General features: G+C 41.6%; 1 protein-coding gene across 4 annotated transcripts in view; it reads left to right on the top strand.

Moving 5' to 3' along the window:
* The window catches only part of insc (INSC spindle orientation adaptor protein), a 56703-nt gene that overhangs the window by 19571 nt on the left and 9382 nt on the right, over window positions 1-27750 (top strand). For 2 of the 4 annotated variants that reach the window (XM_080474388.1, XM_080474389.1), the window contains exons 2-8: window positions 727-830; window positions 2649-2755; window positions 16196-16562; window positions 16678-16730; window positions 17213-17336; window positions 18598-18711; window positions 27140-27265. In XM_080474388.1, the coding sequence (XP_080330514.1) occupies window positions 2667-2755; window positions 16196-16562; window positions 16678-16730; window positions 17213-17336; window positions 18598-18711; window positions 27140-27265 (873 nt within the window). In that variant the 5' untranslated portion in view covers window positions 727-830; window positions 2649-2666. The remainder of the gene's footprint in view (window positions 1-726; window positions 831-2648; window positions 2756-16195; window positions 16563-16677; window positions 16731-17212; window positions 17337-18597; window positions 18712-27139; window positions 27266-27750) is intronic. The other 2 variants (XM_080474387.1, XM_080474390.1) reach the window with 1 other exon arrangement.

Below are 27750 nucleotides of genomic sequence, written 5' to 3'. Positions count from 1 at the left end.
ACACACAAGTCACTGAGTGGCTGTTATTTTACCCGGCATGTGACATGAGGCTGAGACAGAGGTGTCCTTTGTCTGGCTTTACCTACGACTGACACGCTCTCCACAGACACTGAATGAGGGAAACCCTCTGGGCCGCTCGGGTTTCAGCCCAGACATGAAAAGAAATGTCCACCACAGCAAGAAAATTAGCCCGGGATACCGTCAAAAGCTGACCATCTGCTTCAGAAACTCATATTTCCTCAGCACTTGTAGCCTTCATGCGCTTGGGGATGTTTAACCTGCGGATACCTGCTCCCCCACAGAAATACAGGCTCAGCCTGCACAGAAAGCTCTTATTTGTTAAATTGGATGAATTACAAAAACACAACAGTGCACTGTACCAAAACTAAATCGATCCAGGGATGCTATTAAAGAAAAAAGAGAGAGGAAGAGTAAAAACAGGTTGGGGCTACTCTCCTGAGGAAGATAGTGATCACTTTCAGTGCAATGGTCCTTAACACAGCACTTAGTGGCACACTCTAAGTGCTCAGGACTGAATTGCCTGATTGGACATCTCATCTCCATTTGTAGGGTAATCCACAGAAGAGCCCGGCAACGAGCTGCAGGCACATGTAATGGAAGCTGTTAGAAGTGTGACGCTATTCTCAATTACAGAAGCAGTATAATTAATTCACGCCTCTATTGTAGCGATCTAACTGTGCAATTATCTGTATGCCTCTTCCGTAGTTTTCTCCTCCGCTCGTGTTGCGATACGGCGTAAAGAAGTGGGATTTTTCTACTAACGTCAGGTGCTTCCTGTCAGTCCTCCAAACTTCCATGGCCCTGGCACGGTACTGGTATAATTTCTTACTCACTGTAAAGCTTTTTCTGAAAATGGCTCTGGAGGAGCCCTGCCAAGACTGCAGTTAAAAGACCCCCTCCTCCCCACCCCCCGCCACACCCCCACCCCCTCCCCTGCATCTTCCTCTTTCTGCTTTCTTCCTCTTTGTGTCTGTATTACGACATCCATTCATCCATCTGCGTATCTCTTCATTACATTCAATTACTCAAGGCTCTCACGCTGCAAAATAAGACAAATGAAAACTCCCTCACTTTTTCAACCTTATTACTCATAATTATGTAACCTGGGGAGTTACGCGACAATCCAAGCAACCATAATATAGATTCGGTGACTCCTTTGGTGTTTCCTTGTCCTCGCACCCCACTCTAAATAGATCCGCTCTGTTGCATTTCACTTCTGATCACTGAAATTGAACGCCGGTATGAGAAAGTGAAGCCTCGTGTGCATCACACTTTGAATCCCGCCCCTCCCGCTTTTCCCCCAGCTGTTTGCTTTTATTGATCTCATAACACTCTGGAAGCATTTAATAAAATAAGATAGCGGGGCACGGCCAGCAGAGATCCGCTCCCTGACACTCCCTGAGGGCGAGAGGCCGTGTGTGCACGAGATGGAGAACCATCCCACTCTGGAACTACCTGCTAATTATACCACGCAGTAAACATGAAATCTGTAACCACACCACAGCAGGATATCATTAACTAAAAGGATTAGAACACGGTTCACTCAGGAGGGCGTCCGTGGCTTCTCCCGATTGAGAAGGGACTAATCTAAATGGGATACATCAATAAAACAGCAGAATAAAGTTGCGGGCACTTAAGAGCGTCAGCCCCTTTTGCTCAGGCTCAAAGTGGGGAAGAGAGTCACTGGCTGGCAGCCAGCCAATAAATTAGAAGATAAGAAATATTATTCTACTGGCACACCAGCGTCTTGCAGCTATTTAAAACAGGGAGGTTTATTGATAATTGAATTACTTGTAGGGAGGGGGGAAAAAAAAGGCAAGACAAGAATAGAAAGCTTGAAGGCGGATCAATAAGGAGACTTTGTAGTGGATAACACAGTGGTGGTTAGCAATACAAAGGAGAGGATGCACAGTGGGAGATCAATCAGTAGAGCAGAACATTCTAAATATCGGTTCTTTGTCCAACGTATAATTCGGAGCGGAGCTGGAGACGCTGTTCTCATGTAAACCGTCGCCCTGAAACGCAATGAGAATTCAGCCTTTTCCCTTGAAAAGGTTCTCGTTGGGGTCTGGAGTGGATCCAGCTGACGAGGGACAAACACAGAGCACATCCTGAACGCAGGAATACAGACAACCTTCTCCCACAACAGTTCATCTCAAACGCGTGTTTTGTGATTGTGAGAGCAAATGGAAGCACATGAACATGCAAACTCCGCAGAGAAAGGCCCCCAAGCTCTGAGTGGAACGGAGACAATCCAGCAGGCACACAGAGTTTCAAAGAAAATGACGCTGACTCATCTCTGTGTGGAGTTTGCATGTTCTTCTATGCCAAGCTGAGATTTATTTTTCCATTACAAATACAAACGCTCGTTATTGTTACTTTGATTATTGCTTCTAAAATGGCCGTCGGTGTCAAAGTGTGTGGGATTCCCCTTGAAGTTGTGTAATCTTGAAATAAAAAGCTAATTCTAGGATTAAGAAATAAAGCTGTGTGATGGCGTGCATGACTGAAGTAAAGGAACAATTCAGTCGGATGACTATGGCTGCTGAAACGACACCTCTCCACGATTTTAGACATGTTGATTTGGAGCCGGCGTTGTTCCTCAGACTTCCTGTTTTGTGTTTCAGGTGCTGACCTGAAGGGAGATGGCATCAGAAAGAACGGCGACTCCTCAGAGCAGCTCCAGACAGAGCAGCTCCAGACAGAGCAGCTCGCTCTCTTCATCACCGATGAGGCAAGTCGCAGGCCATCTCTGCACCTTTTTCTTTTTTACCTGTCCGTTCACTATATGACATTGAAATATATTAAGCGTGTTTTAATCAAGACTTTGGGGAAAATTATTAATCAAACGCATTTTGAAAATTTCAAGTTTATTATCCCGTGCCGAGGAGAAAAACAAGATTTTGCACATTTTAGTTAATTTCTATAAAACACATCTTTGTCAACTGTTTCTTCATCAACAAATGACATTAATGGCTGCTACTTCTAAACTTTTATCTTTAATGTTAAAGTCTCTTCCACCAGTGGACAATTTTCTTTCCTGCATTATGCCTTAAAAGTTATTAAACTTCTACAAAAACCTTAAAAAAAAAAAATTAGGACGGGTCTGTTTTGCCAATATTATATTTTTTTACTATTGCCTTTATTCTGAAGAGCAGTTTTTAGTTGTTCATCAACTGGAAATTTTATTTGAACAAAGTTGTGCAGACAAAAAACTGTGAAAGACACAAAGACCTTTATATATTTTCTGTGAGGACACATATAAATATCAAATAAACACATGCACGCCTGCAAGGTCAGCATGCTCAGGCTGTTTGCTCGTTCTAATCATGTGATGTTAAGGTGGTTTTGCTCGGCCTGGAACAAACTATTTATGATCTTGTAAGTTCACAGAGAGCTACACTGTACCACATGAATCTAATAACTAGGCAGACATTTCTGTTGCAGCATAATGTTGTTCATGGTGAGCGCTCACTGATACCACCAAAGAGGTTCTTGTGCATTAGCATTTACACTGTTCCCATCAGCAAGGAACAGTTTATGGAATTAATCTCACTTCCCAACAGCTGGTAAACATTTCAGTCCACTTCTGGAGCGCTCAAGTGGTTTGTGTCATACATTATTTTCAGTGACACTGGTACTTCAGTAGGAGACTGAACAACATATCGAATAAAATCATTTCATAATCTAAGAACAAACGATGCATCCAAACTCTTGTGCTTAACTCCTCACATTTTTCCAAGTCTTGAATTTTGGTTGGATGCCAGGCTTGCTGTATTTTATCAAATACTCTTGATGTCAAAAGCGTATCTATAAGCAATGACAGTTTTATATTGACAGCTGCTAGTTTCTACTTTTGGAATTGAAAGCTTCATTAAGTCTCTTTATTCAACCTGCAGCTGGCGCACCTGTAACATTTATTATGATCTTGCATTTAAACATGTCTGCGTTACTCATACAATAATATGCAATATCAACAGCATTAACTAATACATTTAACACATGACTTTATATTAATATAGTATTATTATACTGTTTGCTTGTGAACATTTAAAGTACCCTTTTCTCAAAGTTTCACCGCGACTACTTCAACTTTAAATGAGATTATGGTTTCTGAATGGTTTGATAACAAGACGTTCGTTTGAATCACTTCTATTGGAGCTGCAAGACATTTGAATTATAATGTGGAAAAGTAAAGAAAAACAGTAGCCTACTTTAAACCATAAAGACTTTAGATAAAATTTCAATGTAGTTGTGGATCTTCAGATGTTGTACGGTATCAGCGCAAGTTTCGTCAAACTGATGAGTCTGAGCTGACGCTAAAAACAATCACTTCCTCCCCACCTTCATGTCTGCCTTAGGAAATATCTGACTGACGGCCGGATAGAGCTGTTGGTTCAGCAAACCAATATAGCGGCCGCGGTGAAGATCCAAGGTCAACAAATGGGAGGCACTTCACTGCAATTGGTGCAAGGGTCAAAAACCTTAGAGGCAAGGCAAACAAATGCCACCTCACCTGCTCTCGCACACAAAGCATCTGTCCTCGGTTCAGTTCCATGGAGGCGGCGGTTCTCTTATTCCTGCAGCGGGTTTATCATTTTCCTGCTTTACCTCAGAACAGGCTCAGAAATGTTTAAGTAAACATAGCCCACCTGCTCTTCTTCTTCTTCTTCTTCATTGTCTGCATTTTGGGCACTGTTCTCATCACAAGGATCCTACATCTGTACAGAAAATATAACCTTGTTACTCGACTGACAGAGTTGGATATTTCATAGATGTTTTTCCTCTACCGTCGTCTCAATAGTTATCATCAGCCGCGAAGCAGCTCCTTCAAACTTTAGATGCACAACAATTTGGATTTATGTGTCTTTCTTGTTTTTTTGTGAATGGTATACTACTGTGAAAATATCTACTCCATTGATTATCACCACTGAAAGTTTTGATCAATATTAAGAGCAAAGTCACAAGTTAAACAGACTTTGGCTCAGTTATTTGGTGTACCTCCAGGTTCTATTCCCGATACCCTTTTATTTGTCATATACCATGTTTATGAAGAGGTTTTTTTTCCGTATTAAAAAAGATTGCCCTTTTTTTGCAGTAATAGTTACCATAAGACATGTTTTAGTTTACTTACCGTCCCACTGATTAAAACAACCATCAGGTAATTGTCTGTAGTTCATTCAATTCTAGAAAAGAGATGTCGTCTAGAGGCCCTTAATTCATGATTTTTCCCCCCATCCTGTCTAGACTGTTGCGAATTCCCTGCTCACTTGTCTCAGCGGCCCAGAATGTCACTGCTAAGTACTTTGCCAGATTTCTCTCTCCAAACTTAATCTTTACACGGATGCCTTGTCAAATTCTAAATTTTATTTCCAGCACAAGTCTTGTGGACACTTTTAGAGCTTTACATGGTCAGACATCTGCCTGCTATGATCTGCAACGTGGAACTATAACCTCATGTAACCTTTGGGTTTCTGGTAGTTGTCCCTCAATCCAACTTTAAAGCATATGTGGCTGTGCTTTTGAAGCTGGAGCCTCCGAGTCTTGGAACTTTGTGCAGTCGGACTTCACATCTGTCATTAATGTCAATACCTTTTTCAAATCAATGATCCTTCCTTTGTAGACTTGCCTGAGTTGCAGTACTTTTTCCACTTTCTTTCATCCCTGCTGTATCTTTTATTTGGAATCAATGAGTGAGAGTTTTAACTCTGCTTTTGTTCATTTTTAGCAGAAAAAGATTTCAGCCCAATATGCTGACCAATCTGTTGGACATATGTAGCCAAGAATAGAAACGTGCACATACCAAACAATCAGGAACCCATGCAAAAACAGGACTGCGCTGCTGTCGAGCGCTCACGAACAGTTGACAGGGAGCAGAAATATGTGAGCAGACTTCAGCTGGACTCACGCTCTGTTAGGAAACTCAACTTCATGCTGGACATCTGGTCATTTTCATATCTAAAACTCTCCTATTTTGTTGCATCTATTATGTCTGTTATTCTATCACACCTTTTTAATTGAGATTCATAAACATCTCCGTTTCCAGTCCTTCATGATTCTTTATAAACTGTTGCTCTCAACTTCCGAAGCAGCTTCAACCACCACCGGTGATTCATGTCTTTATTTTAAAACTCCTTAATGCCTAATGCTTATTTTCTTAAATGGGGAAAGCCTCTTCATAAGCCTCTGCGGTTGAAATTATTTCAGTCACTGATATAAATTTGAATATATATCTTCTGACAGTTTGGTGTTTACAAATGCTCATACAGCGTTGCAGCGGATGCACAGTGAATGCCCTTGAATATCACATCAGTAGAGCTGTCACGCCATACATAGGCACACACACACACACACACACACACACACACACACACACACACACACACACACACACACACACACACACACACACACACACACACACACACACACACACACACACACAAGAACACACGCGTGCGCCCGCATACACACACACGCGCAAAGACACAATCTGCGAGTTGCCTTCACTGCCTGTCTCTCCAACACACACTCAAACATAAATCCTATTTGTGCTGCACACGGCTCGCTAACAGTCGGTAAATCAACTGTTGAAAGGAGTCAAATGGCTGAATTGTATTAAAATAAATTGCAAACACAGATGGAATGGGTACACACACACACACACACACACACACACACACACACACACACACACACACACACACACACACACACACACACACACACACACACACACACACACACACACACACACACACACACACACAATCAGGCCTCAGGTTACAGTCTGAAAGAGACTTGTTGAGTCATTCTGCTGCTCCCGAACAGGTTCGATGTGATTCTGTGCCTTCACTTGTTTGCATGTGTTATCTACTATGTGTTGTGGACGATCACAAGCAGCACGTGACTAGAAATCGGGGAAAAAAGTTGCATAAGCGTGGCTTTGCAGATGTGGATAGAAGCATTGAAAGGCTTGGACGAAAAGAGGTAGCAACCAGAGAGAGAGAGAAAGAGAGAGCGAGAGAGAGAGAGAGAGAGAGAGAGAGAGAGAGAGAGAGAGAGAGAGAGAGAGAGAGAGAGAGATTTAACTGGAGAGTGTTTAAGATGCCTTGAAAAGCCACAGTTTGATGTCTTTCACATACGACTGCAGAGCTTTGTTATTACGTCTTATTGTGCATTTAAGCAGGTATGTGTGGAGGACTGAGCGAAATAAGGTCGAGGTGAAAGGTAGAATTGAGACAAAGAGATAAAGAATGAGGCTGAAGGGTGGGGAGCGTGGTTAATTCATTTTGTACGAGGTGAATCTGGCCCGGGCCGCACATTAGAAGCCCTCCGAAACATCTGGAAGTCAGATGTTGGCCCACGTTGCCAGGATTCAACTGTACCATCAGACAGAAACCGCAAAATCCGCCTGAACATGTGCTACCTCAGGAGAAGTGCCAGCTCGACCTCCACCTAAAGAATCATCAAGGCTTGACTGGCACATTTATATGGACCATTTTTAAGAACATTTCAAAAATATTTCTCTTCTCATCTTTCAATTTTTAACACAATAAAGCTGTTTCAGAATAAGAAAAAAAAACTTAAATTTCGAGTGCAGCTGTTCTGATAAGAAATATTCAAGTTTTTGAAAAAGGGATAAACTCTAACATCCTATTTCATCTCTTTGGATCCATGCCTCCATATTTAATTCTTTATGGGACAAGAGTGTCCTTGTTTCCTCCTTCGCCTGAAGCCAAAGCCACGATGGCCGGGTCTTCAAAATCTTGCAGCACATTCTGCTTTAACATTTCCATTTGCCGTGCCTCGCTCGGCTGTGGTTTTGTTCGTGGTATGTGAGACACATTTCCGTTCGCTCCTGAGCAACGTCAGGCGTCAGTCTGACGTTCAGGAAAGTCAGACACTGGACGACAGCGAAGTGCTCCTTTTTGCTTGTACTGTGTGAAATGACTTTCAAATGAGCAGACAGAGGGAAGAACGCTCAGTCAGTCAAACTCAAAACAGATTTAATACCATAAAGCAGCACATGTTGCCATGTGTCTTTCCTGTTAAACAAGATAGTTGGCCTGCGATGGTGCTCGCATTGCGGTGATGGACAAATCAAGGAAGCGATGTGGATATTTTATCCTAGAAATTAAACTAAGTTAAAAATCGAACACTATTTGCATTAATCCAGGACTATCAATCTTAATCTAATTCAGGTGGAAACCTCAACCCTTTATCGTCTCGACTGGGACTGACAAGTAAAACAACAGCTTAATAACATACATTTCATTGTTTTAGTGCAAAGAAGTAACACTACGTTCTGAAAATGTTCACATTTAATGAACTTTTTACAAAACCTAACTAGAACAACTGGCAATTTCGGCACAATCTCTGCAGTTCTCATTGGGCATTAAAGCATTGTGGATTTGGTGTTAATGTAACTGTGAGAGCAAAGAGGGGGCCCGCTGTCACTGCAATCAGCTGTTTAGTTCTCGGTCTCTGCTTCATGTTATATCTGCTAATCTTAATGAAATAGAGCTACCGACGGTGGACAGAATGGTAACATCTTTATTCGGGGAAAACTTTGTGTCATCAATACTTTATATGGCTTTACCAAATGTTAGGGCAGCGGGTGGCTGGAGCCGATCTTACCCACAAAAATGTCCATAAACTGTGGACATTCGCCCTGGAAGTTAATGTATTTCTCATCCCACGGGCTGAATGGACCCTCTGGCTTCCTGAATTTCATGTTTTCCATCCATCACGTATGTTTTTTCACACCTCGTACATGTGGATTTCTGGTTTTAAACATGGAGTGCAAAAAAAAAAAATTTAAAAAAAAAATAGACCCAGGAGTTATTACCCCAGCCACTTTGTTGGGACCCTGAGCTGCTCCCCAACCAGCCGAGAAAAGGAATCTGACCAGTGTGTTCTCAGCTAACAAGTCTCACCTCAGTGGGTTATTACCACAACTCGTACCCATACCTGAACCACCTTGAGGTTAATTTATTTCAGCAACTCATATTGACAAACCCATTCTTTTGGTGAAGACCCAAAATTCACAGGTTTAGCATTACAAACGGTGATCCTTTACTGAGTCCGTAGGATTCTAGAAATGATGTGTCATCTTGTGGTAAGTGTCAAAAGGGGTCATTCATTGGAATGTTGGATCATAGGAGCTGCATTCAGAATCTGCTGTGTCTGTGTGAGCTGGACTGGCTCCGCCCACACATGACCATCTTGGGAAGAGGAGGAAGTCCTTCCTCTCGTTGTGCCATGTGCCAGAGCAGAGCTGCCTAATTGTGGGAAGGTCAAAGTGAGGGCCTACCTTGACTGGGATTGGCTAAACCCCTGATGACACTATATGGGGTTTGATTTCTGATTGGCTGGTTGGAGCAAAAACACTTTTTATAAACTGAAACCAGCCAGGGAGAGAGAGGACAGACTTTCTTCGCTTCTGGAGCGTCATTCCCAAGTATGGGGACAACTATTACTGTTGGAATACCATTAGAAAGTAAATGTATCCATCCATCTGTCCACGTTTCTGTATTTTATTTTTATTTTTCAAACAAAACCATTCCAAAGTGATCCCATTCAAACCAGCATTGCTTAGTCAACTTCCCCCTGCTCCTTGCATTTAATCCGTTCAGAAGTGTGTGGACCGTAGTATATTTTAAGTAACCCTATCTGTACATGAAGTCATGTCGATTTGACACAGCACCTCTAAATGTGCTGGAGCCACACGGAGAGTGCACCATTTAATTCATAACACTAGTGGGATGCTTGTGAAGTCGATAGTTGGGTGAGACCATTCGTCAGGCAGACGACCAACGAGAAGCAGACATTACTCAGCTTGCGGTCGCGGTGTGAGAAGCGTTGTACACAACACCTGAATTATTTGAAAGCTCCCGTGAGACATACAGCAAAACCTTGCAATGGGCTACCAGGCCCCAAAAACAAATGAGTTCCTGCTGCTCTTTAACTGCGGCGTTTGAGTGACGGCAGGTGCTGGAAAGTTTCACAAATCATCCTCCATTGCTCATTAACTAACAAAGAGTTCCGCCGCCCGTGTGTACTGAGTTGAGTGTGGAAAGGAGATGTGATTCAATGCGGTTTGAAGCACATTTATACTGTCATTTTAGTCACCGTCTTCATAATGCAATTAGCAAATGACCCACAGTCTGCACACGCTAAGAGATTAGTGCTAACAGCATGCTCTCTTGTGGATATTTCTGTTTTTAGCCTCAAACAAACTGACTCACACGCTGTAATGAAGCATTCCGTTAAAATAGGTGGGAGGGATGCTTTTATGTTTTCACAGGAAAACAGTTTTCAGGAATAAGAAGCAATTGATGATTAAATTAACTTAATACAATAAATCAAAGTCAACATAATAAAAACAAAATTGCCTTTTTATTAAAAATGCTTTGGAAAATACCTCTGGTTCAGCAGGTTACAAGTTAGTTGCATGAATCAATCATAGAGTTTTTCACAGAGAGTTTCCTTTTATCCTGCGATAGTATTTTTACAGGAACGATTCCGATCAAATCCAATAAGACAAGTAACATTGGTAAACACTACAGTGAGAGGAGGTTCAAGTTCAGGCTATGATTTCTAATTCATTAAAAAGATATATAAAACCAATTCAAGGTGATCAGCTGTTTTTTTTATTTTTATTATTGTTATTTTTTAACAATCTCTGAGCCAAACAGCAACAAACATTTGAGTATAATCTGCCTAAATGCCTGCGTTCTAGTAATTTAACAAAAGTATACTCTTTCATTAACTTAATACATTTTAGTTTTGTTTTTTTTACTTCTTAAAGATTACAGAAAACTAAAGAAATTCACAAACTAAAGAAGACATAAGATTGCAGATGTTTGGTCTTACAAGATTATTAATAAAAAATTGAAGATTTTGAGCTTTTGTGCTTTTTATCCATTATTTTTCAATTAAAGAGAAAGAAAGTATTTGCAGACAGAAATAGAGAAATAAATACAATAACTTCACGAATAAAACGTTACGAACTTTTTGGAAGTGTATTGAAAATATACTATTGGCAGCTTTTATTTTTTTAAATTTACATTTACCCCTTCAAACAGGAGCAGAGTGATCCTGCACTCATCCTCTCTGTTTCATAAAGCCGAGTTGAGCTCAGGGACACAGCAGTTTGGGGCTCATCCTCTCAGTGACTCATCCAGCAGAACTCCAAGTGCCTCAAGTACGCGGGAAGTTAAAAAGGGAATCATCTAAAAAGCACAAGTTATCATTTTCACCTGATGCATTACAGGAAGAATGAGCTGGACGTGGCAAACCGACACGGTTCCCGCCAATAGAATCTTGCAGGGATTCGCCTTCTCTGAGACGTGGATCAGCCACTTTCCACCGACATTTGGGAGTTTTTTTTTTTCTCATTTCTTGGTAACATTTGCCACCAAACATTATAACGGCTCCCAACTACATTTGGGATTTTTAAGATATGCTTAACTGCCTACTTATTTCAGGAGCTGAAAGAGTTTCTATCACGTCTATGAGATCTGACTAACGAGCATGCTGAAGCAAAAAAAAAAAAAACAATCATGATTTAAAAGCGGGCTCCTGTTTGCAAATGCATGAGTAATACTTCATCCTCTTCATACGTCTTTGCAAAAAAGTTGATTTTTTTAAACTAGGTCTCCTATTAGGCGATGGCCGTCTCTTCTGCCGCCACCGTCGCTCTGTTGGCTGACAGCAGCCCAGCAGATGAGAAGCGGCGATGCTTCATCTCTCCGGGATCCCCGTCTCAGATAATAGAGCCGCTGTCGCCTGACCCTCTCTTGGCCCCGCATGTAAATATTTGTCATTCCCTGCAAGCTGAAGTGCACCGCTTCTCCTCCTTTGGAAAACAAACCTATTATTATTATCACCCCACCCCCCCCACCCCCACCCCACCGACTGAGGGGGAACATTTTGTGGCTTGCCGGGCGTGGAAATCAAGATGAGTTCATCCTTATGTGATGCTGTTATATAACTGAGGAAAATGGTCTGAATTGGCCACATTTCCTCTGAACGGGAAGTTGCTCGCCGTTTCTACATTTGGGAGAATGACACAGTCATTTGTTCATGACTTCTCAGCATTCAAGTGTCAAAGTAAAGTATATGGTAGCCCGTAAACAATGCCTCTGTTTCTGTGTCGTCCAGTAAATCACCAATAAACAGTGCAAATTAATCACTTTCCATATTGTGGCAGTAGTGGCTGGTAATCAAGCTCTTTCTGCCTAATTTGACCTCATCTACTTTGAGTCACTGTGTTACTCACCAGGAAGTGATTTATCTCAGATGATTTATATTTTGAGAATCTTTTTTTTTTTGGTGGTGGTGGTGGTGGGGGGGGGGGATATGTGGCACAAAGCAGAAACAAAGATTGGGAGTATTTCATTGGCAAAGAGCATTTAGGACAAATTAACTTACTTAATCACCTGGATTGATTTAAACAAAACCTCATAACTCTTTCATTTTCAGAAGACTTGATAATCACAGTGAAGCCACTCACCCCACTTAGCAGAACAAGCTCCATATCAGTGATTGTTACTCGGTGGAACATTGTGCTGTGCAGTTATGTATTCTTGCCCATATTTACTGCTAATTACATCATCATCCTCTTTACAAATTCAGGGAGATTTATTGTCTGAGCCGCTGGGCTCGCTCGCTCTCCAGCCGGCGCGTTTGACCACTTTCACATGGCAGTTCCTCCACGGTCGACTGGTTGTGGTTGCGCTGACAGCCGTAACATTATGACCACTGACGGGCGTGAGCAGGTGTGTGAATTAGGTAACGTTCATTTTCTAGTGAGTGTGATAGTGGGTTTAATATATGATGCATCAACTGCACATTCTGTCCAGCAGGTAAAAACAAATTGGCTGGGTAAGGATTTCAGTGAGTTGGAGAAAGGCCAAGCTGTGATAAGTGCAGCTCCTGGTCTGAAGTGGTCAGTTTCTCTCAGGAATCATCCAAGGAGAACAAGTGCACAAGTTCGTGGCTGTTCTGATAGAAAACTGGCAGAATTTAGCATCTTATAGAGCTGTGCAGCTGCAGAGCAAGTCAATGTTGTCAAATTGCTCCAGTGAACACATGAGCGTCCCGACTGGACCGCGGCACAGCGGAGGGAGGTGATCTGGTCTGGTGGGTTATAGTACACTTCACGTTTGACAACAAGTTGAATGAGTGAGAACCACATCATTGGGATGCACTACGTGTGGAAGACAAGCAGTGTGATGCTGGTTACACATTCCCTTTCATTGAAACAGAATCTCCAGGAGAACCTCTTTCAGCAGGGTGATGTAGCCTACCACAAAGATTACAGAGTCATTCCTGTCTTTACACAGCTGCTCCTCACAGAGCTTTGATAATTTATTAATCAGAGTAGTGGCATTCAAATGATTCATTCTTTTATAACCAGGACTTGCTGACAGCTGGCTTGAAAATGTTATGTAATGATGGTGGCTGTTGGTCTCAAAGAATAATGTTTGTTATGCACACACGCACACGCACACGCACACGCACACGCACACGCACACACACACACACACACACACACACACAAACACAACTGCACCTCTTTGGGGTCACATAACGTTCATTATCCAAAATGATATCTAAAGTGTCCCTAACAAGCAGACATTTCCCTCAATGTGAAGCTAACACCAAATAGGCTGAGTGGAGGATCCATCTTTACCAGAGACGTTTTCCTCCAGTGTTGATTCGAAGCAGAAGTGGTTGTGTATCCATCGACCCGTCCTCTTCCAGGGGACTCTGGCTCATCGGGTGTAGGGGTCTGGATTGCCCCCTTAAGCTTCCCTTTCATTAGCGTCAGTGGGAAGATTGAAGTGTGCAGGAGGACTGTTTACTCGGAGCAGCACATCATGGGAGCGGCTGTCACACTGAAGGGGAAATGAGGGGTTAAAACTAACAAGCACACAAGGCGGCAATTATTGGTGGATAATTGACCTGGAGCGCACAGTATTGATTTTAGGTGTTTTAGGATTGAGGGCTGTTCATTTATTGTACGGCCTTAAAGGAGTTAAAGAGGTTTTATTGGTAAAGATAATGGCTGGTGTAGTAAAACTGTTGGGAATCAGATCAGCGCATTAATAAATCTATTTTTTTATGAATGCGTTTCACAAAAATGTTGCTGTAAACTTACACTGAGGTTGTTGGTTTATTTTTTTCAATGACATCAACGAGTTTGTTCTGAAATCACTGCTTCAGTTTGTTTTCAAGGGAGGCGCAGGTTGCAGTTCATTGCGGCAGAAATACAATCAATTGTTGTTTATCTAACATTATTTTAAGACAAAAATAGGAAAATTAAAAGGACATTAGGAAAAGGACAAGCATGGCACAGGTTATGTGTCATCGTTACCATCGGCTTGAATTTATGGTCAACACTTTCTTAATTTTCTCCTGATTAAGCGTGTGATTTAATGTGTAGGAGGCAAAGGGGAGGGAAGTTGTCTCATATGAATCATCTCACGCTTCAGCAAGTAGGCTGGTCAGCACCGCTCACTGTCCTCCACATACATGTAATTTTCTATTACACCGAATACACTGTGTGATACCAGTTGTGCACCGATTTGAAATTTAGGTTTAGAATCAATACAGAGAAGCAACGCGGAGACTAAATAGGCGTTTTTCCGTCGATGTTCTCAAAGCAAATCGATTCAGAAGCACGAAACTGAATTTTCTTTACAGACCCTGATCAATAGAGGCAAATGAACTCAGGTCGGCGTCATTGTACTTTATTCTGTGTCATGTCACCACACAGAAACGCCGTAGTTGAAGATACACAATGCCCAACACCATTTGTCTGAAGTCAGCTACACTTTGTGCAAGACTGTACTGGTTCTTTTTGCTTCTAAATCCATATTATCTGAGAGATTGTATGGGCAATAAGCAAGACATGTGCATCCAGTTCACAATCAAATGGTTAAAATTAGTGAAATATTTTTGCACTAATAATACTGGAAAATGAAAACAAAAATTTGAAACCTCATTTAAAAAAAACAATGAAAACAACAAGGTGAGAAAGGCACCACCATGCTGCCATATATTATGGTTTCACAAATATAGAGAAATTACCCAGCAGAAAATGCCGCCTCTTTGTATCATAAAAGTGGATAAATATTTCTGGCAATTATATATATATATATATATATATATATATATATATATATATATATATATATATATATATATATATATATATATATATATATATATATATATATATATATATATATATATATAAATATATATAAATATATATAAATATATATAAGATATTCCCTCAGCAGGGCTTCTTGTTGCCAACAAGGAAATGAAAAAACAGAGCATAATACAAAAAAAGGGGGTTCAAATTTACAAGAGCACTGAAATAACATCAAGTTTAAATATTGTGTATTACACAAGAGAAGGTGTCCAAAATGAGGACAAACTCAGAAAAAAAAGAAAAACCGCACTATAACGTTTACTGGTCTCACTTTTTAATGATAAGAGTTGACTGGCTGAATGAACTCATCCTTCACATGTTAACAATGCAATATAACACATTTAAATAACAGTCCTGTTCATGTGTAGGATACATGTACCTCATGAATCTTCAGAGCATGTACGCTTACAGAACACACATCAGTGTGGACCAATCAGGACACAGCTAGTTCAGAAGTCAATGTGCAAGGAAAGGAGATTAATCAAATGACAAGAAGAATCTAGCCTCACATCCAAGAAAGAAATGAAGAATCCAGATTTGTGCTGGTCAGAATGAAGTGCAGGAAACTTACACTGCATGTGTGTGATGCTGTTAACTCTTCGAAGACATATTTGATGAATCTAGTGAACACAAGCACTATTTCTGTTGTGCTTTGAGGGGTCAATAGGAAGTTATACAAAAAGATTATTATAGAAAAGATTATTTCTTCTCCCTGTACTTCATACTGATATCATTTTTGGACACAACACTCAAAGACGTATGAGATCGATGACGATCATCAATGGGAGCTTATTACAACTTTTTAATCTTTTTTATAAAAGATATATTAATGTTGAGCACAATGGGATAAAATGTATGTTCTGGCCCTCCACAGTCCAAGTTTAAAATGTGTCTTTCCCCGACTCAGCCTCTTATCAGTCTTTTGTGTTCGTTTCCCCACAGTGCACGTTTGCAGTCCCTGCAGGTGGACTCTGTCCAGCGCTGGATGGAGGACCTCCGCCACATGACCGAGGTGGAGTGCATGTGCGTCCTCCAGGCCAAGCCCATCGGGGTGGAGGAGGACTCCCAGCAGGGAGAGCTGATCGTGGCCTCCGGGGCCGGCGCAGGGGACCACGTGGCCAGGAACAACCTGCAGACGCTCCTTCGCCGAGCGCTGGTGGTCAGCACAGAGCTGGGCAAAATGTTCCAGCGGCTGGAGAAGGGGCGCTGGCAGAGGGTCCACAGCACGGCCGTGAGGGCCAACTGCCACGTGCGCTCGCTCGTGCACGAGTACAGTGCTGCACGGAGCACACCGCCCGAGATGCAGAAGGTAACGGATGATCTTGGATGCGGCTTTAAGAGTCCAAATGTAATTTATTTAAAATGAAAACAGTTGGTTGTCTGATACTTGATCATCTTGTTGTTTTTCCCCTGATCTCTTCTAGTACGAGAAATCTTTACTGGAAAAGTGTATGGAGCTGACTAATATCACGGAAAGGTGAAACTCTACAGAGCAGCAACATTGACCTGCACTCAAGTGTCCAAGTTTTGAATTACAAACTGTCATTACTATAATAAAGAAGCATGTTGGGTACATGTACTTAGTATATTTTCCAGTATGCAATGTTTTTATGGCCAAGGACACTTTAAACCATATCATGTAATTTAATATATAGTAAAATATAGTACTGACTATGCTCACGCTTTCAATGATTTGATAAATTCTGTATTTTAACAGTGAACATTCCTGCTTTTTGTACACTAAATAAATCATCACAGTGTAATCTATTAATGCATGGATGTTTTATACTGCTAAATTGAATCAAATAAGATAAATTACCGGCTATCGATTTTGAAAAAACCCCAAAACTTTTACTTGAACTTTTATCTAAACATAATTATTTTTTGAATCTAATTGAGTAGAATCCAAGCAACGTACAAGTAGCTGGATCTGAGTAGTTTTTCCACTTTTTCCTCCAGGTGCCTTCACACAGATGATGAATTCTTCCTGAAGTCGATGAGGGAGGCCATCCATGACATCCTCACGGACGTCAGTGATTCATTCAGCAACATGATTGACATGGCTTTGGCCAATGAAATTAGGGTATGTAACTCAAGTATTTTCATTGTGTTTATACGCGATTGTTGCCGCTTTTGAGGCCGCCAGAAAAAACATCCGTCAATCTTTATACTCACGTTCTTCTGATAAGGTTATGTAGGAGTCACTTTAGCCTTTGGTGTTATTATTATAGGTTATTGTTATAGGTTAATACCAATCTAATGGTTTTATTTTTTTTATGTTTCAGTTTGTTTATGGTCGCAATACAGAATAAATCCAGTCGTACATAAGTTTACACATAAACACACAACAACAACAACAAAAACCTCTGTGAGCAGACAAGTTGAAGAGAAGTTGTAACTGAAGCGACCTTACGAGTTTGACGCTTACTTGCATGAACAGACTGAAGTAACATGGTTGCAGAGGGAGAAAGGAAAGGCCAGCCAGCGGTAAGTATTGAGCAGGTTGATGAGAAGAACAACCACAGAGGAGCACCGCCTGCAAACAAATAGAAAGAGAGAATTGATGGAAAAAGAAAAAAAAGCTGGGAAACCTCCAGGAGACATGCAATGATGACAGAGCTCCAAGTGAGGAGGAAATTCTTTTGTTTTTTTAATTGCACTTCGATTTCAGCATCTTAACAGTGGAGGCTGTGTTTATTCCTGACACTGTGAAATGATTCTTAAATATAAAACAAACATTAAAAAGCACGTTAATTCAGGGTCTGCTCTCAAACATGATTTCCACTGTGAGCTGCAAAACAAATAAAGCTTCGCTTCAGTTAAACATCAGAAAGGCATAGTTTATAACTGTTTATAGCACGCATGTTGCCTGCTCGATGTATCACATTCAGTCCAAATAGATGCTGCATGATCTGTATGAAATGCTATTACAGTGTTAATGTCTATGTATATTGTCACTTGTCCAGGTAGGAATAGAAGATGATTTGCACTTTATTCATGATGAAGCCACTTAAATAATGGGCAAAGACATATAACCAAGTCCAGTTGAGCTGATTCAATTTGCATTGAGATACATTGTCAATATTTTGTGAAGCATTGTGTAATGTCTCCGTTTGAAGCCAAGACAATGCAGTGTGTACTGTACTGCATCTGGAAAATGATAAATGGGTTGCTGGCTCCATCAAGCCGTGCTATCACAATAAATTTGATTCTATGTCAGAGAAGCTGTACAGTGAGGCTTTAAATCACCCTCTGCGTTGAAAACGAGCCCCTCGACACTGTCGAGAACCATTGACTGTATTGGTGTCATGATGAATGTGCTCAAGGTTTCTTTGTCCTTGCAGGTCCTGATCAAACAGATTGAATCATCAGACAGCGTTCACACCATCGGCAGTGCCATTAGCAACCTGCTGTCCCTCACCCAGGACGGACCCCAGCTCTGCAGCATCATTGCCAAGGTACAGTGGGCTTAGCAGTGGACTCGGTCCATGACCAACAAGAGTAACAACCCTTGGCCCAGTGTTCAATGACGGCGCTATTTGATGACAAAACATCCATCTGCTATACGGTTTTATCCAACTTGGGGTCAAAGTGCCTTAGAGCTGATATTAGGTGAATCTAAGGGTGAAGGCCTGGATAATTCACCCATCCATCAGAGGCCAAACATGTTCGGGTAATTTAAAGTCACCAGTTAAGCTCGACTGCATATCTTTGGACTGAGGGAGCAAAACAAAGTACCCAGATGTTAGTTCTGTTGAGAGGACACTTTGTAGGCAGTCCGAAGATCTTAGTGTCCCCTTTGACTCCGTCCCTAAGTCCAGGTGACTGTAGGGACAAGTCAAAATGAGGACAACTGCTGTCTCGGGATCTAGAGATTGAGATCTGGTGAAAAAGATACCAACGTCTCAGAGGTTCTTAAAATTGCTTAGGATTTGTCTCTTAATGAAAAATATCCTTTATCCCACCAAAATGAGACCTAGGCCAGGTCTCAAGCAGGTAATAATGCAGGTTTAAATCACACAATAATGTTTCAGGAATATCTTATCAAACCAAAGAAAAGATGCTTGCGATAAAACACAGCCATGATCCCGACTGGTTGACGAAGGACTGTCAACTTGGCCAAAGTTATCTGAGAGGTCAAGTCTTTTGAGTTTACCATTCTTCTGCAGGGTGCTGCTTTCCCCTTTTCACTCTAAATGTGTGGAAAACACATAAACAACACGTAAACCGCTAAAAACATTGCAAAAGAGTGTTTGATGTTTACCCTTTTGCCCTTTGGGAATCCCTTCATTTTGAACATTAACCGTAATTTTGACAAGGGGCGTCCAAACGTTTGCATGCCACTGTACATTCCTACTGCGATCACCTCCTTGTGATTGGAAGAAACTAACAAAAGATGACCACAGACATAACTATAAAGAGAATGCACAGGGAGAACATGTAAACTCTACACGGATACTCAGCCGGTCCTATTTTCACTGGTTTCTTTGGCGATACAGGGTACCTACCCTGCCTTGAGCTGTACGTTTCACCAGCGTCCATACTGACGATGTGACCGGCACGTGCCAGCTATCTGTTCCTACATGCCTCTAAAAGGCTATTTCATTGTGTGATAAGAAAAGACAGCCCGGACAGCAAGTCTCAGTCAGCCATTAGTAAACCGGCCGCTTCCAGGACACTCTCGATAAGACCCTTCCTGATGGCCTACACACATATGCGCGCCTCCTCCTTCTGCGGCCAGATTGTGAGATCAATACTGTCAGCTCCCATTAAGACGAGGCATTGATCACATATGCGGGCTGCTCAGGTGTCTTTACCTTTCAATCCACTCAGCCGTTGTTAACTCTCCGTTTGGCTGAACCCTCGGGGAGGTGTCTGTGGGAAACCCGACTGCCAATGGCTGCTAATGAATACCCGATACAGAACACATCCACCTGCCACTTGAATTAATTAGCCTCCATCCATCTGTTTGTCTCACTCTGACATACACACCCTTCACAGTAGTGAATATCATCCGCCTCACCCTCGAAATATTTTCTCATTGTGATTTCACAAAGCCTGACAACTTTACTCACGCTACTCTTTTGAATAAGTCCAGTTTGTTGTTTGCGTGAGGAGCTGATCTTTCCATCTTGCCCATGGCTTTGGCAGTGTTGCTGCCGACAGTGCACAGTGACTGTTTTTCTGTGTAAGATGGGTGGAGTGTAAAAATGTTAATCCTCATATTATAGACACACGACAGCCTGCAAAGCAGTGACAACTCCCCTGGAAAATGAATTAACTGTGTGATTATTGTAATTTATATTGATCTAGTCCGCAAGATGACGCGCCAATGTTGCTGGTATGACCAGAGAAACACAACGTAGAGTAATATTTACAAGATCATAAATCGTTGAGTTTGGTGAGAGAGTTACAGTAAAATACAATTAAACAACATTTTTGTATTTAAATATTTGATCAAATATTGTTGCATGCAAGTGTTTGCTTACTCATACAGAACTAAACTTAATCTAATTTATTTAATCTTTTCCTATTGCCTTGTTTAATCACCAGTCTGTGACGCCCTCATCTGCATGTATTAGCAGCCAAATGCCCCATAAATGTGTTTCTTTCAGCCATTTGATTCTCCACAAGTAGTGTACAGACAATCAATCAAACTTTCTCTGCTGCAATCATCATTATTAAGATCAAAAACTCAACAAAACACATCTGTTTACCACAAAGATGAGTGGTGTTGTGCAAGTTACCGAAGACATTGAGTTACTACTTCCTAATTTCGCAATTTATTCATAAAAGTAACTTGGAGAAGTAATTTATGCCTGAACTTTAATCACCTCTGTTAATTAGACGGCCTTCGTGGTGTGTAATGTGAGACATTAGCTGAGCTGTCAGCACTGTGTGGGTCAGTCTAATAACTGATTCTCTCATTAAGTACAGCTCAGGTTACATCGGTCAGTTGGAGCACGGCATAACGCAGAAATCAACACAAGACCTGTTCTTCAGATACATGGATTAATGACCAGTGACACGGAGTGGAAGCAGCAGCATGTTAAGTTGATTGATATTTGAAGTCAGAAATGCATCTCCAGTATCGTGGGCATATTCTAACTTCGGTTGAAGCAAAAGCTAACTAACAGGGATAGAGGTAAACTTTGTTCCTTTGATGAACTTATGTTATTTTAAATGACTGTTCTAAGGCAGAAGACAGACAGAAGGCTCGACCTGTAGCCATCTGCATATTTCAATGCGTTTGGGCCTTTCGTTTACACGTAAACAAAGCTACCAGTCTTATTTTATTTCAGTTTTATTTTCCTGGTTAAATGAAGGATATATACCAGCCACTGAAAACAATTATATCTGAAAACTCCGGCAAAAATGGAGAGTTGGAAAAACCTCATCTTTACTTTTGCTTGCAAGGGGGAGGGAAACAGAAGCGTCATCGGCGTCGTATATATATTTCATTCTGAGTCAAGAGTGCTAACCACTGCTCCAATATGCAACACTGTCCTCACTTTGCATTCTATTCTATTCTATTCTATTCTATTCTATTCTATTCTATAATTCTGTCCACCGAATTAAAAAAAAAAAGAAATGGCACTGAAAAAAAAGATTCTCATTTTGCAGGCGTGTTTGTAGGCGTGGCTTATTTTGACCCCAGCTAATCAACACTCCAGTTTGACAATATGAAAATGTTAAAAATAACACCAGCAAAGTTATTTTATAGCTGCGTGGCATTAAAGTAACACCAACACAGTTTATTTAACACTGACGCCAAACGTTTTACACGGGCATTTCTGCTGCGCACCAAAAGCAAGTTACAAGCTACACCACAGCTGGGCATGTTTCCTTTTCATACTTATTCAGTTTATGTATTTATTTCCCATCACCTTCGGATCCAGAGAGGAAACACACACGCCAACATACAAAATCTGACACTGAGGTGACCAGAGTGAGAGAAACATCCTTAGAACTGACCATGTTTATTACAGCTGCTCTGTAAATCAAACAGCAGCTGGACTGTTGGGGAGCAAAACATGTCATGATGAACACACACGTTCGCTGTCTCGATGTTTACCTACTGTCATGATGGATACTGATGTAGATGTGTCCATGCTGGCAGGCTCTTAATATGTGTGTCCTTGCTCTGAGAGCGCCGGGTGTGACGATAACTCAGGCCTGGTGAGAGTCAGTGTGTCATCACAACTGTGTGGGGAGAGTGTGTTTAGAAGTCCACTGCAGCTCATGTAGGTAGTGTATCACATCCCTATAAAGACAAGTCGCCAGTCATATCTGTCTTTAGATCGAAATTAATATCAAAGGACCGTTCTTTTTCCAAATATTTCTTATGAATAGTGGAAGTCAGCCTCAGTGTTTCCAAAATTCTGATGCAAACAGCCTCAAGAAGCTGCTGCATCGTCTGAGTAAGTACAAGCTTCAGAAGGCTGCTAGACGGAAAGGAATTACACGCTACGTAGGCCTGTGCAAGCCAACTCACGGATACGGAAGCATTTTTAGGCGGGTAGTCGGGCTTCTCATGATGGTGCAAACGTGGCAAGTACCAAAACTGCGTGACAATAAATGTGCTCCGTGGGCCCCGTTTAAAGAACGAGGATGAAGTCAGTGGAGGCAACGGCGCGTGTTGTTGTTTGACAACGAGAAGGGAAAGAAATGACCGTCAAGCTTAACAATGTGTGAAGTGACAGAATATATGTGTGTGTTTGTGTGTGTGTGTGTCAGATTGTGTCAGATGATAACAATGATCAGATAATGAGACGAAAGTGAATCAGAAAAATGGGCCAGTGTAAAGATTTGGAGTGAGTTTTACAAAACCTCCTATTGTGAAGACTCAGTGAGAGCATCTCCAAAGCTTGTGTGCGTCTGCAGAGGTCTGAATATATCAAAACTGGTCCAAGGAAGGAAAATAGTGAACCAGCAATTAGGCTAATGGATGCATTTGTTCACAAAAAAAGCCTGACCTGGGATCTTCCATGACACAAAGAATCTGCTGCTATTATATTTGTGTCAGATAAACACAGCCCAACTTCATAGGTCAGGTGGCGTTCATGCCTCGATGCGTCTATTGAGACAGCAGGAGACGGGCTTACCCAATATAAGACAGGTGGTCTCAATGCTTTAGCTGGAAGCCTTGAGTATATTTCTCACTTTTATCTGAGGAGCACTCTATACATTTAGGTGGGTGGCGATATCTGCTCCGCATTTTGAAAGTATTACAGCTTGAAAAGCGTGTTGATGAAGTGATAGTCTTCAGCCAAGGCCTCATTTACAAAATGTTCTCATGTGAAAACGGACAGTATTTGTTGCGTCGTCCGTTCACGTGACAACGTTGGTCGCAGTCACTGCAACTTTTTGAAATCGCTCCATCTTCGTCTCCTTGGAAACGAGGGAAAAACGCAACTACAACTACAACGGTGCTATATCACATGTGCATCACAACCATGGGGAATAGTTCTTTTGCACAGTGTTACGACTCCCAACCCATCTTCTCCCGGGACTTGGTAGTTTCATCGTTGAGAGTCACCTGGAATGGCAATCTGACTTCATCATCTGTCCATACGGATATCCGTATACTCACGATTAAAGCAAATGGTTCTTTAAGGCTCATGCGTGGTTTCATTTCAAAAGCAACCAAGAGCACCTACTAGGGGCCCAACGTGAAAACTACACCATTGTCTCTGTGTGAAGGAAAAACTTTTCAAAAATCGAAAATGCAAAAATGATGGCTTTTCACTTCAACTGTCATGTAAATAAGGGCCCCAAAAAAACCCATTAAAACTTTAATTTAGTGTTTATTAGTCACAATCCCGACAGTAAAAGCTAAAGAATTTAAACCAAAGCTGAAAGTGGATTCATTCAGATTCTTGACGTTATTTTCTAGGTGACGTTTGCGTCACAGTATCATGATGGGATCAACAGGCTCTCCATCGCCTCCTGAGCAGTTAGAATCAGTATGCCGGAGTTTCAAAAGGTTTACTGACTCTATCATCCAGCGGTGGCTTTTCCTCCACATATGAGGGACTGGTATTGCGTAGGCAGAAAACAGGGACGAGCGGTCAGACTGGAGGGCGGGATGATTAAGCACTCAAAGTCCCAGCAGCATGGCCTTAGCAGCATATGAGACATGCCAGCCCAGTATAATGGCCTTATTAGGATAATGGTGGTAGTTACAGCCTTCGTCTTCCTCCAGGTAATTCTATCTATTTGCGCAGTGAATGCAGTTCAATACCTCCAAGTGTTGTCTTTTTTTTTTTTTTTTTTCAAAGGGGTGCTTTAGCGTGGACATTGAGCCAACATAGGAGCTATTTCTGTTTGTTTACACCCAAGTAGAAAATGCTCAGCTATTACGGTTAGCAGATAATCCCTTTTTCTGCTCTGTGTTTTCCATTCATGAAATATGTATATTTTGGCTGTTTTTACCTGACATGATAGATTGCGCGAGCCATTTGATATGTTCAGTGGTTGGCAAGCTTGCGGGGTAATGGTGGCCAAATCCATCGGTCATTTTGGGTCTCTTGGACCTTTTAAAACCAGCATGCTGCTTTTGGCTTAGATCAGCGGGGGTTGTTGGACCTCACAGCAGTCTCGGAAGGAACAATTTTATCCATCATTTTGCACAATAATGCATACTTTAAGCAACAATTTGGTGGTTTGAAGCTTGTCCAGCGAGTCTGTAGAGAGTTGTACTCTGAATAAAAGTATTTTTTTCAAACAAATTGGCAATTGTTTTCTCAAATTTACTGACAATTTGGTTAAAAAAAAAAAAAAAGTGGGGTTTATTGCAGGACTAATTACAGCAAGCAGACATAAAATAAATTTCCTCAGCTCTGGGTCTGGGTGTTTCATGTAGTTTTAATAATAAAGTCCTTTCTCTGATCTATTGTGCACTTTTTGTTTTCAGCCAACGCAATTTTGGAACCGTCCATCCATTTTGCAAATGAGTTCAGGTGAGATTCTTAAAGGCAACATGGAGACTGTAGAGCAAAGAAGCTGTGAAGTGAAGACAGGGACTGTGTGGGTTGAACCTATTTCAGCCGACATTGGGAGAAGAGCAGGTTTCCATTTGTTCTTTTAAGGATTCACGAGTGTGTGGGTAATAATACTTAAAAAAAATAATAATTTGTTAGCACCTTTCATACACTCAGATGTGAGCTTGAAATGATAGTGAGCTGTGGAGGATGACACCCAGACTCTTAACGTGAGGTGAGGGAGAAACAGAGAAGCTTTTGATGGTGATGGAAAGACTGTGAGGTTTAGTGAGGGTGGACTTGGAGCCAATGAGGACAACCTCTGTTTTGTCACTGTTTAGTTTGAGGAAGTCAAGGAAGAACCAGGATTGAATGTCCTGTAGACAGTTTTAGAGGAAGGTTGGTGGGAGGGTGGAGGTGGGTTTGGTGGAAAGGTAGAGCTGGGCGTCATCTGCAGGTACAGGGAAATCGAATATTATTATTTTCGGAAAAATATGGCCAAGGGGGAGGAGGTAGATGATGAAGAGGATGGGGCCCAGGACGGAGCCCTGGGGGACACCAGAGGAGGAAGGGGGGACAGCTGGGATTTGAAAGATTTTAATTGAACAAAGTGAGATGCGGCCGGAGAGGTTTGATTTGAACCAGTCGAGGGGTGTGTGAGATAATCCAATGGTTTCCAATCTGTGGAAGAAAGGGGTGGAGTGGGTGACGGTGTCAAACGCCGCACTCGGATCTCGGAGGAGGAGGATGGATAATAGACCAGAGTCAGCTGCTTCCAGAAGGTCGTTAACGAGTCTAATGAGAGCTGTTTCCATGCTATGGTGAGGACCAAAGCCAGACTGTTCAAAGAGGTTGTTGTCGGAGAGATGACTGTGGATTTGCGATGCAACGTGTCGTCCCCCCCCCCCCCCACAATCTTAGAAAGAAATGGTAGGTTAGAGATGGGATGGAGATTATTGAAGTTGTTGGGGTCCGAGCCCCAGTAAATTCCCTGGTGCATTATTAGCGTGTTCTCTGCCTTATAATGTATGACGGATGTATTGCAGCCTGGCTTTCGATAAAGGTTGTACAGTGCTTGAACCACAGGGAGGCTGTCAGGGTGAATGGTGGGTGAACAAAACACAACGTGCTCTTAATCTCATTGTGATTATATTTGGCCAACACAACCCTGTGGTTAAGATCACGTTTAAGGTTGAGGGAAGGATCTTATTTTGGGTGAACGTTAATTACCACGTTGTCGTGCATACTTCTTCTGTATTAAATGAAGACTCTGGGCATTTCCTTGTAAACGCGGCCAAATGCTGCCTGTAATTTGGGCTGCACACATGAGACACGGCAGCAATGAGCCAGCTGCAGAGCAGGAGCGCGCTAATAGTAACGATGTAAGAAAACACGGCAACAAAGGCGAAACGACTGGAAGGTCCATGACCTCAAGCTTCACGCTAAATACTGTTAATAGTCACGGTGAAGCTGTTAAACAGCAGGAAAGAATTAGCAGGTAATTTCACTCTGAAATACAGGTGAAAGTCGGACGGGGTGCACAGCTGTGAATTAGTCGCGCGCGCATTTTATTCTCTTGGAAAATAAAAGTAAAGGAATAATAAATACACTGCCTGTGATTAATCTGGAAGAGGGGAAAAAAAAAACTTCAGTACAAGCTTCTGAGCTTTAAGTAATTTCCCAGTTGAACCTACCACCAGCCGAAAAAATGTAATTTAATGAAATCATCATCATATGAAAATGTCCATAATTACAACAAAACAGACATTTAGCAGGTTCACGTGAACAAGACTTAAGCAGTGGATGACGCTGGATTCAGTCTTACTTATTCTACTGTTTAGTTAACCGATCTGTGAATTTCTGGCGTCTTTCCACGCCTAAAAGATTTCTTACTCTCGTGCAGGAGGGAGCCGTGGTGGCGCTGTTTAAGATCTGCAGACAGGACCGCTTCAGAGACCTCTACGCCCACGCTTTGAGGACGGTGGCCTCCATCTGCTGCGTGGAGGAAGGCATCAACCAACTCGACAAGGTAAAACAACTGTACACACAAGCATTGTCAAATTGTGAGTATCTTTAGATACATTGCTCTTAATATGAAAATAAAAAGTGTGATGGACAAATCCCTATTGAACTAAAATGAATTAGGTTAGAATCTGAACTAGATTATCACATTAAAACCTTTTTTATCTAAGCCTTTTCTACCCCCATTGAATACAGTAAATACTTAAGCAAGAACCCAACAGCCAACAACATCACCTGTCATGCACATGAAATGATTTGACACCTTGGTGCAGAGATAAGACTGTCACAACATATGTAACATAATATAAGTTCTGGCCTGAAAACTTTAAACCCTGAATGAATTGGAATACAAACGATCATATGAGATCCCCAATTCTGTGTGGTGCAGGACAGAAAAAGAAGAGTGAGAACCTACATTTATTCCAGTGAAACCTGCGGTGACATTAAGTCCAGATATTGTTTCACGCCGATGGTTTTATCTGTCTTCAACCA

Source organism: Lipophrys pholis (assembly GCF_963383615.2).
Source record: "Lipophrys pholis genome assembly, chromosome: 11".
Classification (NCBI taxonomy): domain Eukaryota; kingdom Metazoa; phylum Chordata; class Actinopteri; order Blenniiformes; family Blenniidae; genus Lipophrys; species Lipophrys pholis.
This window is presented reverse-complemented; position numbering and strand designations above follow the sequence as displayed.